This window comes from Triturus cristatus, chromosome 4_1, assembly GCF_964204655.1.
Source record: "Triturus cristatus chromosome 4_1, aTriCri1.1, whole genome shotgun sequence".
Classification (NCBI taxonomy): domain Eukaryota; kingdom Metazoa; phylum Chordata; class Amphibia; order Caudata; family Salamandridae; genus Triturus; species Triturus cristatus.
Window position 1 is genome coordinate 753,518,675 of NC_140585.1, and position 12,357 is coordinate 753,531,031.

At 41.2% G+C, this 12,357-nt stretch overlaps 1 protein-coding gene across 1 annotated transcript in view; it reads right to left on the reverse strand.

Moving 5' to 3' along the window:
• UTP20 (UTP20 small subunit processome component) overlaps nucleotides 1-12,357 on the reverse strand; it is a 1,051,825-nt gene that overhangs the window by 659,187 nt on the left and 380,281 nt on the right. The window contains exons 23-25 of the mRNA XM_085653318.1: nucleotides 10,289-10,379; nucleotides 3,070-3,155; nucleotides 2,613-2,738 (exon numbers count right to left, since the gene is read on the reverse strand). Coding sequence (XP_085509444.1) covers nucleotides 2,613-2,738; nucleotides 3,070-3,155; nucleotides 10,289-10,379 — 303 coding nt within the window. The remainder of the gene's footprint in view (nucleotides 1-2,612; nucleotides 2,739-3,069; nucleotides 3,156-10,288; nucleotides 10,380-12,357) is intronic.

Consider the following 12,357-nt stretch of genomic DNA (forward strand, 5'->3'; position numbering starts at 1 on the left):
CGCCTGTTGTTGTTATGTAGAGAAAACCCCCCTTCCTGTGGGTCCTCTGAGGTTACTTCCTCCCCTTTTGAAGGTGCTCCTGTATCGCTAGGCCCCCATTGCCTTAGCCATCTCATTGTCCTTCTTTATTTGCATCTACTTCACCTCCAAACAAGAAGTCTCCTATGAAGGGCTTATTAATTATGGTTGTTTACACTTTTAGTATAAAGCCTAAGATTCTCATCCAGGTGTGCTTTCTAAGGGTTGTACTTGTTAAGATTTGTCTTATGGCTGTATTGGCTGCATATAGAGCTGACTTTAGGCAGGTATTTGCTATGTTTTTCCTTTCCTGTATTATAGATTTTGCTCTTTTCTTATCCTCTTCAGGGAGTTTGTTCATGATCTCCTCGATGTTGTCCCATTGTTGGTGACCATACCTGTTGAGGAGGGCATTAGAATTAGCAATGCGCCATTGTGTTGCTGCCTCCCTTTCCATTTTCCTCCCCACCATGTCCATTTTCTTACTTTCGTTTTCTGGGGGTGGACCAGTGGAGGAATGAGCTGGGGTGACAATGATGGAGTTTGCCACTGTGTTCCCCTGAATATATTTGGGGTCCTTTGTGGCTCTGTACTTATTCTCGACCCTTAGTATCACTACCTTCGTTGAGGCAGGTAATTCATTGGTAAAGAATGCCTTTCATGGATGGCATCAATGTTACTAGGAAAAAACAGTCTCCTTTATCCTCCTCTAAGGGGACCCCAAAAGTATCAGATGCTGTTTTGAAGAGGCTGTTATAAAAGGCAATGTGGTCTGGTAGCCGGGGAGATCCTATTCCTTGGTGTTGTGGTTTCTGTCTCCGAATGTTTGGTATTATCCTTCGAGACCTCTCAACCGACACTGGTTTTAGTCGATTTTGGCATTTTTTCCTCATCTTTCACCCTGGCATGGGATCCGTGGAGCTCATTTAGCCGGGGCTGACACTTGGTCGTCATCTTTTTCGACGACTGGGCTGCCATTTGCACCTTCTTTTGGAGGCCTTTGGTTTCTAAGGGGGAGGGGTTTTAGTTACCTTCTCAGGTCTTTTTTCGACGTCACTGGTAGTCTTTTTAGCTGTACATCTCATCTCTTCTAGGCATCTACCTCGAGGATCTTGACGTCCAATCCTTTGTGGGTTGATTCTGAAGCCGCCCCTTGTCGTCTTCATAGCTTGAGAGGCCCAAATCCTTCAGTAATACCTGCTGCTTCTTGGTGCTAAACATGGCTGTATGGTGTTCCTCTATCTGCTTTTTGCGGGCTTTGGAGGATTTCGACACAAATAGTGAGGCCTTGCATTCCTTATCCCTGTGGCCTACGCCATTGATGTTAAATGTTTTTTTCAACTAAAATCAAAAAACAATTTGGAATTCTGTTCAAGAATTCAGTGACTCTTCCCTTGCTTCCACACCCAACAGCGGAATAAAGAATCTGAAGATTGCTACCACACACAGGAACTTCCGGGGCGCCCTCTGATGTTACACAATGGATGGGGACCTAGCACCAAATGGTGGCTGGTAACGCTCACAAATGAAAAAAAAAAAAGAACAGACAATTCCGGACTCACTACTAGATGGCGGAATAACGCACAGCATGTGAATCCAGAAATGGATTCATGCTGCAACACTCTATGTATCTCTAAGATGTTGTGATAGGTAGTTCATTAAGTCGACTTATGAATGACTGAGCATTCATCAACAGATAGGTCACTTTCAGTTAAGGCTTGTGACTTTATCACTAGTCATCACTGAAGGGAAAAGATCATAACAGAGTAAGAGGTAATATTAGGCGAGGATTAGTGTATGAAACTGCACACCTGTTGATGGAGACTCAGTGATTCATTCATAAGGAGACTTCATGACTTGCATATCAAAGTGTCTTAGAGTTACAGAACTAAAAAAAAAAAAATACATTTTCACAACTATAACCATGGAGAAGCCCAGTGGGTGAGATATGTGTCAGCTGATAAAGAATAATCAACCACACGCCTCTAATAGGTAGCTCCAATACATAATGCAAACCTACATCTAATGCCAAAAGATGGGTACCATGGTAATTATAACCAATATTCCTATTAAACAAGTATTATAAAGAATTGCACACCTCAATAGGTTTCTAGGTAAATGTCCTTTTTAGTAAAAACATAAGAATTATTTTAATGAGTTTCTCTACAGAAATCTGTATTAACATTATAATCACATTTCATTAATATGCAAAGTTATTCTTGCATCATGAACTCCTCAATATACAATGTATTTACACTTTATCACGGTTGCCATTTTTCATACTGTAGTGTTTTGTTTACAATACATCTTTTTTCTGATTACAAAGCACTAGTCAAAGAAAGGTTATGGCCATACTGACCTTTTGTTTACAACTCAATAAATTAAGAAAATGAGAGTAAATATGCTAATCTATAAATCTGGTGGCATTCTTGTGAATTTTCAGCCATTGCTTTGCAGCTGTCTTGTTAAACATAATTATACTTTATTACATACGTGCCCCAGAGCTTTCTTAGTAAAGTACAGCATTTTTATTGAGATGATCCTAGCAATAAGATTCAAATATAATTAGGACAACTCTATATTGAAATGCATACCTCATTAGCACAGGAATTAGTTCTGGTCGATGGTCATCTTTTACTATAGTATTCTCTTCGGAAATGCTAAAATGGACAATTTCTTCCTTAAAGCTTTTGTCTTCCAGTAACCGCTGCAAGTTCTCCCTGTGGGTAAAAAATTCAGGTAAAAAGGTTAGTGAAATGCAGCAAAAAGTCATAAAACAGAAGTATGCACATTGCCCCACACACAATAATATTCAGAGTTGAAACTGAAAGAAAAATATATGTTCTATAGTGGAATAAAGAGTGGAAGAAACGTATACACCAGTTTCTCAAAAATGTATGTTAAGTATTTTGTAGATGCATTACTGGACAACACTCTATATTTGGAGAATATCCTCATTATCAAATGTGACTTTTGTGGTGTAGAAAAGAATGAAAGGACAAAAGAAACATGTACATGCTCAGATTACTTCAAAAGGTATGCCATTGTTACCTGTATGGCATGAGATGCTGATGTCTGTAACTCATTATGCAATCCAAGGCAACCTTTTGTACATTCTGGTCTTGATGGCAGAGCAACTACAGAAAACAAGATAATCAAACCCATCAACAAAAAACTGAGGTAACATTTTGCAATAAGCAAGCCTCACATTTAAGTGTTTATTTGGAGCAGAAGAAAAAATAGACAAGAAGAAACAAGATAGCGAACGTGGAAGACAAACCCATGAGGAAAATAGAACATAATGGTTTAAGGTGAGAAACATTATAGCTAGTAAGCACTGGCCCAAATAGATGTGCTCATATAGCTTTTGTGAATATCCTACTGTCTGAGATTTAAATGTGAAGCTTATCACCCTAATTGCGGCACCCATTTGGGCACAGCATTAGTGGAATTGTTCCGCTGTAAGGGAGGGATCTAGGTCAGACGGCCACATGGATCGCACCCTCTGGCACATACAGTTGCATCATCTTCCATGGTTGTGCACAGGTGAGTGATCAGTTTCTTAGAAGAGGAGGATCCCTCCACTGTTCCCTATTCATTTAACTTTTAATTATTTAGTTGATAACCATGAGACAAGGGAACATTATCAAGTCCAGAATGAAGACCGCTCTCCTAGGGAGCACTGACACTTCCCCAACTAGAAAGCATAAAAAATAGAGAAAATGAAAGCTAAATATGATTTTGAATAAGTGATTCTGAAGATCATCCAAGATACTGTGGAGTAGACCGGGGAAAATACCTTCAAGAGTGAACTTAGTCAGTCCTCCGGTGGGAAAGGTACATGTGTACGCCAGTCACAAAGTTGTATCTATTGGACAGTAAATAGACAGTACTCCAGGAATTCATACTGGCAATGAAGAAGGTGTGGCTAAAGAAGTCAAAAGCGTAATGGAATCATTTGAAAATCTAACATTCCGGGATAGAAGGCTATGGTATCAGTCACAACCATATGCAACTTATGTTCCCTTCTGATTGTCCTAACTAGCCAGAGCTGTCAGATTGGGAAAACTCCTAAAGTGTTTTTAGGGGACATCATCTTCTTCCAGAAATTAAAAGCAAGAGAAGAGTACTATTTATGTCTGAGGGTTGGAGCTAAAATGGTGTTGGAGCTGGATTTTACTATAAATGCCATTGTCGTGAACTGATTTAAGACTTTCACTTTCTCCACAGGATGAGGAACGAGAGGTGGCCGCTTTTAACTGCCCTGCTTTTTGGTTTCTGACAGACCTTCAGTCAGGTCTGAAATACCCATATGCACAAAAGGCGTTTTTCTGATGGCTACCTTGAGCAGGAAGGGGGAGTGGACACCAACATGGAGGTCCAAGCCATTCTATATCTTAGAACAAAGTGAGTAACAAGAACATGTCATATGGCGTTTCTTTCATGCAGTCGTAGGATATTGGCCTTGATTCTTCACCACAAACATCTGCAATGGCTGCTCCACCCAACGACTACAAAAACAGATAACAGTGTCCTATCCATAATGATGGCTGTCGAATGCAAGTACACTTGGAAATTGCATGCTAGTCAAGAGGGTTGCCCCACAAGATTCCAAAGTGCTCTCTCCGTGGTGAATCTGGGCTCTCCATCAGGATTAAATAACAATTTCAAATACTACTTGAAAGGTAAATGAAGAGTGAACATCTGTGCACAAATTTATTGAAAACCAGGGATTACCTATAGAAAACCAATCGACTAGGGGGTTCAGGAGCTGACCAAGAGTGTAATGGTATGTAAGGTTTATGTAATATTGGGTTAAAAAATGTATAACACACTGCAATGTAACACACCACAAAGTCTATTAAAGCAAATCGTTGCATGAGGCAAGTTCCCTGTCTGTGGACAACCATTCTACTTAGCTTTCTGAATTTAAACAGACATGAATGTCAACATCCTACTTTATCCACACAAGCATCATTCGCACCCCATTTCACACACCAACGCCTCCTTCCATGCACAAAAGGAGGACAAGAGACCCTTTCAAAATAAACAACCAAAAGCTATCTATCCTATTATCAGCCAAAACACCCAAGTACACCATACCGCCAATACATAACAATAAACAAGCATGCACGCACACAAAAGCAAATAACTGATGCTAACAAAAAACACAAACTTTAAGGATCATTCTGAGCGATAGAAAATCTATGCACTGGACTACTATTAAGTCCAGTATAATTGCCAACACCTGAACTCGCATCATCAGTTTCCTAACAAGATCCAAGAAAACAGTATTCTCAGTCTTTGAGTTACCTGGACTAGAAACATGGCCTAGAAATGCAGAACAACTCTTCCCAAATCCCAGAATTGCATCTTCCAGTCTCACTGCATTGCTCAAAACACCAATTACATGAATAGGATTCTTAATAAGAACTCAGAGATCAATTAAAACAGGGTTTCTATTCATCTTGGAAATAGGAACACATCTTCTCTAATTTATAAACTTTCATATCTTCTTCTGGGAATTCTCCTTTTTCTCAACAGTTTCACTCACTTTGTTCAAGCCTGATCGTCTGACATTTCCTTTCAGACAACCATAAAGACAATGCTTGGTTGCTGATAGCCAGACAAGCAATAATTCAAAAATCTGACTTCCTACTCACCAAATAGAAACCTGATCATTGAAACAAAGTTTATTGCAAAGAATGAAAGCAACATAAGATTAATTTGACGGCAAGTAGAAATGCTTCTTTCACACTGCGATTCAAACACTCAACGTGACAACTCTGTTCTGGATAGTAAAATGCCACGATCTGAAGCTTTGCTCTCGGCTTCTCCCACATTGCAATAGTAGTACACTGTCTACAAATAACTCTTAAAGAACACCTTAACTACAAACCACACTTCCTACTAATTCAATAGAAGAAGCAGCATCTGCAACACTGCTTGAAAGCCTAACCACTGGCCACTTGGTATAATAATCAGTTAGTACAATCTAACTTCTATAGGCGATTGGTGAAAGCTTGGGACAACTGGAGAAAACCCCGCCTCTGAGAAAGTAGTGGGAGTAAGGTGGGACAGAGTGTTGAAGGTGGCAGAGAGATCCAGAAGGAAGAGGGTCGCACTGCCTCCAAAATCCGGAGTCAGCCGAAGATGACATAGTATTGCCACCAGAACATTTGGAAGATCGAAAGGACTTTTCTCTTGAAAAGAGAGCTCTGCATTAACAACATTCTCAAGAGTATGGGGGGGATGGACAAGAGGGAAATGGACTGATAACTGGTAGAAAGGTGGGATTGGAATTTGGTTTCTTGAGCACTATACCTTTTACGAGTGCCGGGAACTACAGTTGGAGCTAACGAAAAATTACACAGCTCAGAAAGTACAGGAGTGATGGTGTGAGGGAATAGCTGAAATATCAAAGCGGGGCATGATCAGACAGCTGTGCCTATTTAATGCTCCAAAATCTGTCCTCCGTGTAGACAACAGAGAGGGGGAGAAAATAATTCAAACCCCATACGAAAGGAACAATCTGCCCCAAGAAGTGAAGCCAGCAAAGAGGACTTTTGATGCCTAGATGACCACAAGTAGGATTGAAGTGATTGCACATCACTCTGAAAATTTCGGAAGTAGGGTTTTTAGCATTGGTAATGTGATTGAAAAGGAAGACATTTCGTGTTTTTCTAATTACATTTAGGCCATGTAAGAGGACAGTTTACAATGGCTTAGGTGAATGTGTAATAGCTCAGTCAGGCAGCTTTTTTACAACATGCTCATGGACAGGTGATGGGAATGAGTTTCATAGTAAAAGGAAAAGACCAGACCCCACAAAGTGCTATGGCTGGCTACCTCCTCTAACCCACCAGGCAGGGGTTGGCCCATCCTGGAAGGACCACACTAGCCCTGCAAAATTGAAACCTAACTTTTCTGCAGCACACACAAATGGAGTGCAAAGCACACCAGCATTCCTCTGTCCAGATACACGAGCCAAACCAACAAGCATCTACATACGGGCACACAACCTTCATGCATGTTTCAGACAAGATAAAGGTAAAGCAACCCAGTTATGAGAGACTCAACAGACAGGGTAGTGCTGGAAGCAACTCCCCAACTGGGCACAAGCAAAACGGTTGGTGCCTTTGGGTATAAATCATAAAATCATACTGCCATATAGCTACTCTCACAAGGGTATTTCACTTTGGGTGACCCTAGACATCAGAGATTAGCTCTATGCTAGCTAAATATAAACTAAAAGGGAGAAACTCTAAGATACTTGTCCTTATGGGAAAGAAAAACCCAGAAAACATACAATGGCCGGGCAGCACGACATTCCAAAGCCATGCAACGGACTTTGACTCCAACAAAGAGAGAGCAGATACGCTGTGTATGTCTTCTCTAATCCCAATACAATCCAATGCATCATCTGTGGGATGCGTTTGTTTTTTGCTACAGGAAAATTCTGATGTTAAAACGTGCCTGTAATAAGAATATAATGTCACTTGTTGTTCGCAATAGTTTATCACAAGTGAACAGTAATGTCACAGCGCCCCATCCTGAAAGGCAGCGTCATAGATCAGTAGTCCTACCTCACAATACAGATCCAAGCAGCAAACTTAGCTGAACCTGTAAGCACTAAATCGGGCTTCAGTTTTGAGCAGATTCTAAAAGAAAGAAAAAAGGACCAGAATGGCAACACAAAGCAATGACAGAATCCGGTCCCAAATGGATTTTATTTATTATTATTTTTATGTATTTTTTACAAATAATTTAATTAGTTTTGTCAGACATGATCCTAGTTTACATCACACAGGGAGACTTTTCTTTTTGCTTGAAAAACTGTTCCATAATTGTCCAGAGACATATGTCAAAGGTGACACCGTCAGCCAATCCTGGCTTTTTAGCAAACATGCGGCATCAGAAATACCACAGTATGTCATCCAAAAGTCTGCAGTAATTGGCACATGGTGGAGTTAAAAGGGTCTGTGAAAAGTTGGCAGCTAAATCGAGGGGGGAGGGTTTTACAGACTGATCAACAGAGTGGGCCTAAAGGTCATATGAGGGAGACTGAAGGTCAGTGAAAGCTAGGTGCCAGCTCAGGGTGTCCGGTATTATTAGGCCCTGAAAACTGTGTAAAGGCTGGTGAATCTGGTTTAGGACTGGTAGACTTTCTCTGAGGGTGGGCGAGGACAAGCTTAAGGTTGACTGAGGGGTCTTTGGGACTGGCTGAGGATGTAGGATGGCTGGTCAATGGAGGGTCTGAGAGAGCTGGGTGATGTGATAGCCTTCTAAGAGCCCCTGGCAGCCAACAAACGATCTACGATAGCACGCCGAGGGCCCTCTAAACAGCTGGTTACCTGTACTGAGTGCGGAAGAGAGACTCCTGTGGGCATAAAGAAACTGAACGAGATCCAATGTCCTGAATAAGGGCTCTGAGGATAAAAGATAAGTTGGACGTAGGAAGGCATTAAACAAAATGCTTGCTCCTACCATGTGTCCGGCACACTGTTTCATGAACAGGCGGGATCCATAGTAGACCCTGCCTGCGTACACTATTGCAGTCAGGAACACCTCACAGTGTAAAACTTCAATAATTGCTGCCTGTGCTGTATCCAGGCATTGTTTGGAAGCTTGCACTGCTCCTGCTAGTGCTCTGCATCTTGAATGTGTGTGAGAGAAGCTGGCTGTGATGCTACACCCTGTGCTGTAACATTTGTTTGGAGAACATGCACCACTGAATACCATATTTGCTTGTATGTATTTTTTATATATTCCTTAACTTTTATATGCCAAGACATGAGTAGTCATGTAAAGTGTCACAAGGAGAAACCCTATATGCCCATGGGAACCAGGGTCAGAAATAGATATATGTAGAGTCCACAGTGGTTCTCTTTGTACGAAGTAGGTTCCCTCTTGTGTGAGTCTAGGGAGACCAACAGTAAATGTGTTAACATACCAACCTAGTGGTAATTTCTCACTTGGGTTGCATATACGAAAAACACGAGACTGAGAAGTTATCTGTTGCTGTGATATATTCTACTCCAATATATATGCAAATGACTGTGCAATACATTAAAAAAGTGCAGACTAAGCAGTGCTAAAGTGTGTGCACCATTACATGAAATATTTACATAAGACAGCATCAATGCTCTCTGGTTCTTCACCAAGTTTTTCTAACATACATGTGCATACAACGTAGCACAATGTGGATTATAAATAATCAGGGAACCAAAGAAGATAGAAGTCGAAGTTTCGACCCTTTATGAGTGTAAGGGTCTCCGCAGGACAAAGTCGTCTGGCTCAGTATCAATACGGAGTATAATGTGTTGTGTGTCAAACACATCAATCATTTCGAGTCAACTGTAAAGACATTACTAAGAGACACAACATCCTCTGTCGGTGAGTCACTCTCCTACTTCAAAAGCACCTTCCAATAGTGCCTTCCAACTCAACTGATCGACGACAACGAACAAGCTGGACCGGTCTTGTTCTAAATTATTTATTGATCTGTACAATGGTCTGTATCCATCTACGGTGCCTGTCAAGTGCCTCATGCACATTAACTTTTGGTCTCCCTAGACCCACACAAGAGGGAAACCTACTTCATACAAAGAGACCCATGGTGGACTCTGTACATATAGCTAAGACAGCAGCAGTCAACATTCACTGTACAGTTTGGCAGGACCTCACTTTGGAGGCCCTGACAAAAATTGTATTATATATTTACTTTCACTTAAGGGGGGTTATCATAAATTGTTTGAAGGCTCCAGGTGTATACTAAATACACTTAACTGACTCCTGACAAGTGCTACCCGTAAAAAGGACTTGTATCGGTGATATGTGCCAAGTGGAAGTCATTGAAAAATACAGCAGGTACCAATTAAAAAACCTTCATATATACAAATAATACGATCTAGACTGTCCTTTTAAAGTAAACATGTTAATATTGAATTTAAAAAGATTTCACTCCCTCATGACCCGCAGGTATCATGAAGCTCAAACCAATCATGTTGCCTGCAAGACAGATGATATAAGCAAAAACGAAATCTATTAGGTGAAAGCAGAAAGCCATAAAATGTAAAAAGGTTCAGGAAAGACAGATTCAGGAAAGTGGAAGCTGGAACGTGAAGATATTACGAAGATGTTAAACCCCACATTTATTTACACTAACAAAGATCAACCAATCCTTGATGGTCTATGTACAGTGAACTCGCATATGGCATCCTAACAAAAAGTATATCGATAGACAAAGAATATTAACTGAATGTCTTACCTGTGTATAAAGTTCATATAACTTTGGTTCCAAAAACAGCGAACGAGGATTTGAAAATCTCGAGAAAACCTTCAAATGGGCAATAAGCTGCCTATAAACAAAATCAATACAATGTGTTTAATTATGTTTGCTTAGCACTTGCCTTACTCATAAATGAATGCAACATTTAAGATTACAAAGTATTCTAATTACAGCAACTATTGTGATACTTGCTCCTTCATGCTGCTGTAACTTTTCAGCTTTTTCATTGACAACATTGGTAATGCTCTATAGTAGATGTACTCAACCGTAAGTTGTACCACTGAGTTGTAGCAACAGAGTCAGGATGTCCAGGTCTTACACCCATGCTCTTTGAAATGGGGTAGGGTTGAAGGTGAGTATCACAGAGCTTAGGTCTGTGCATGGGAGGACATGATCGGACTGACTGGGACAGCGCCCTGGGCGTAAAGAAAATGTGTTTGTTGTGGGGGCGTAGGTTGTTGAGGTGTGAGGAAGATGGGAGGAGTGAAGGGGACCCGATTAAGACCAAGTGGCACAGACGAGTAGTTGTTTGCATGACTAAGTCAGGCAGGTCCCTGCTGCGCCCCGGGCTTGGGCCCAGCTCGCCCATGCCAAAGCCCACCCTGGTCCTCTCCTCCATATCTGTCAGGATAAACTCCCAATCTATCTGACGCTCTGTTTTAAGTGCTGTGTCGATGACGCCACCCGGTAGCTCCTAATAGTATATCTATTGTAGCTGTATTCCGAATGCACATTTGCCACATCATCAAGGATAAAAGCAACAACCTTGATGCTATGCAGGTGGTAGCATCCTGTCACAGGCTCAGAAAAAAAAGTTCAGCTGCTAGCCTTTCTAGTGAGAAGAAAAGCTTTTTTAATCACACATGGTCATCCCACTTGTCCCTAGTGCCTCCCCATGCAACCTGCAGAATGTTGGACCTGGCATTATGATGGGAACTTATGACTTACTGAGATCAAGCGTGGCACGGTGGTGGCAACTTTATTATAGGGCTGGTCTTTACTTAATAATGTGAATTTCAAGCACATTATGGGCAGTCATAGTAAGATGGTGCCAAGGCATTAATGTAAGTAATTATGAGGAGGCTCAGAGAGGCAGGGAACCAGTTCAAGTGTCTTACAAAACCGACACTAATCCACCAGCTTAGCAAACCCGTCCACAAAAACTTAGCAAAGAGATGTATTGCCTAAAGGACAAATTACTTACCTTCGGGGATACTTTTTGTTTCGGATACTGCTAAAGAGCATTACAAAAGGTATGGAACCTGTTCTTCTGATGGATACCATAAACTACAGATTCCTCATCTTTTGAATAGATACACTAGCACTACCTCCCAGAGGGGGAGGGCCTGCAGAAATAACACAAAAAAAACTGTCCTGCAAATCCAAGCAAGAAAAGGTGACTTACTCGTCACATTTCACTGTCAAGGCAGTAGTGATTTATGAGCGTATTAACCAAAACCCATCTGGCAGTCTGGCGGCTATCAAGGACAGGCATGTCTCGTGCCATTGCTGTCATAGAAACCTTGGTTTTGGTGGAGTGGGCTCTTAGGGGACTGCTTCTTGACCAGTGTGTAGAAGATTTTAAAGCTGAGGACTCTCCATATTGACAGGGTCCTCTTTTGCACACAATGCACATTGTTTGCACCTGGGAAGCAAACAAAGAGCTGATCATTTAACGGAGGACTGTTTAACCGATCAATGTAAAAAATCTAAACACTCTTTGGATCAACGGGATGCGCTGCTCTTTATTTATTTATTTTAATCTGTTTTTATTAGTTTTTCCAATCACATTTACAGGAGTTCGGCTTACTTCTGTATTGACTCATGCGTTATAACACTCATTACTGACGGAATTACATGTCAAATGCAATAGGACGTAGCTTTGCAATAGTTCCTGGAGCGCTTGCCGTGTCAGATTGTACGCAAGTCCCATATGTGGCTCGGTCCTTGGACATAGCAAGTTACAGCACATTGTAATGAAACATGGGTACATCAAAATATCACTTTAGGTCCCTCAGCCGGATCCATATAGGCTTCTAACAGATAGC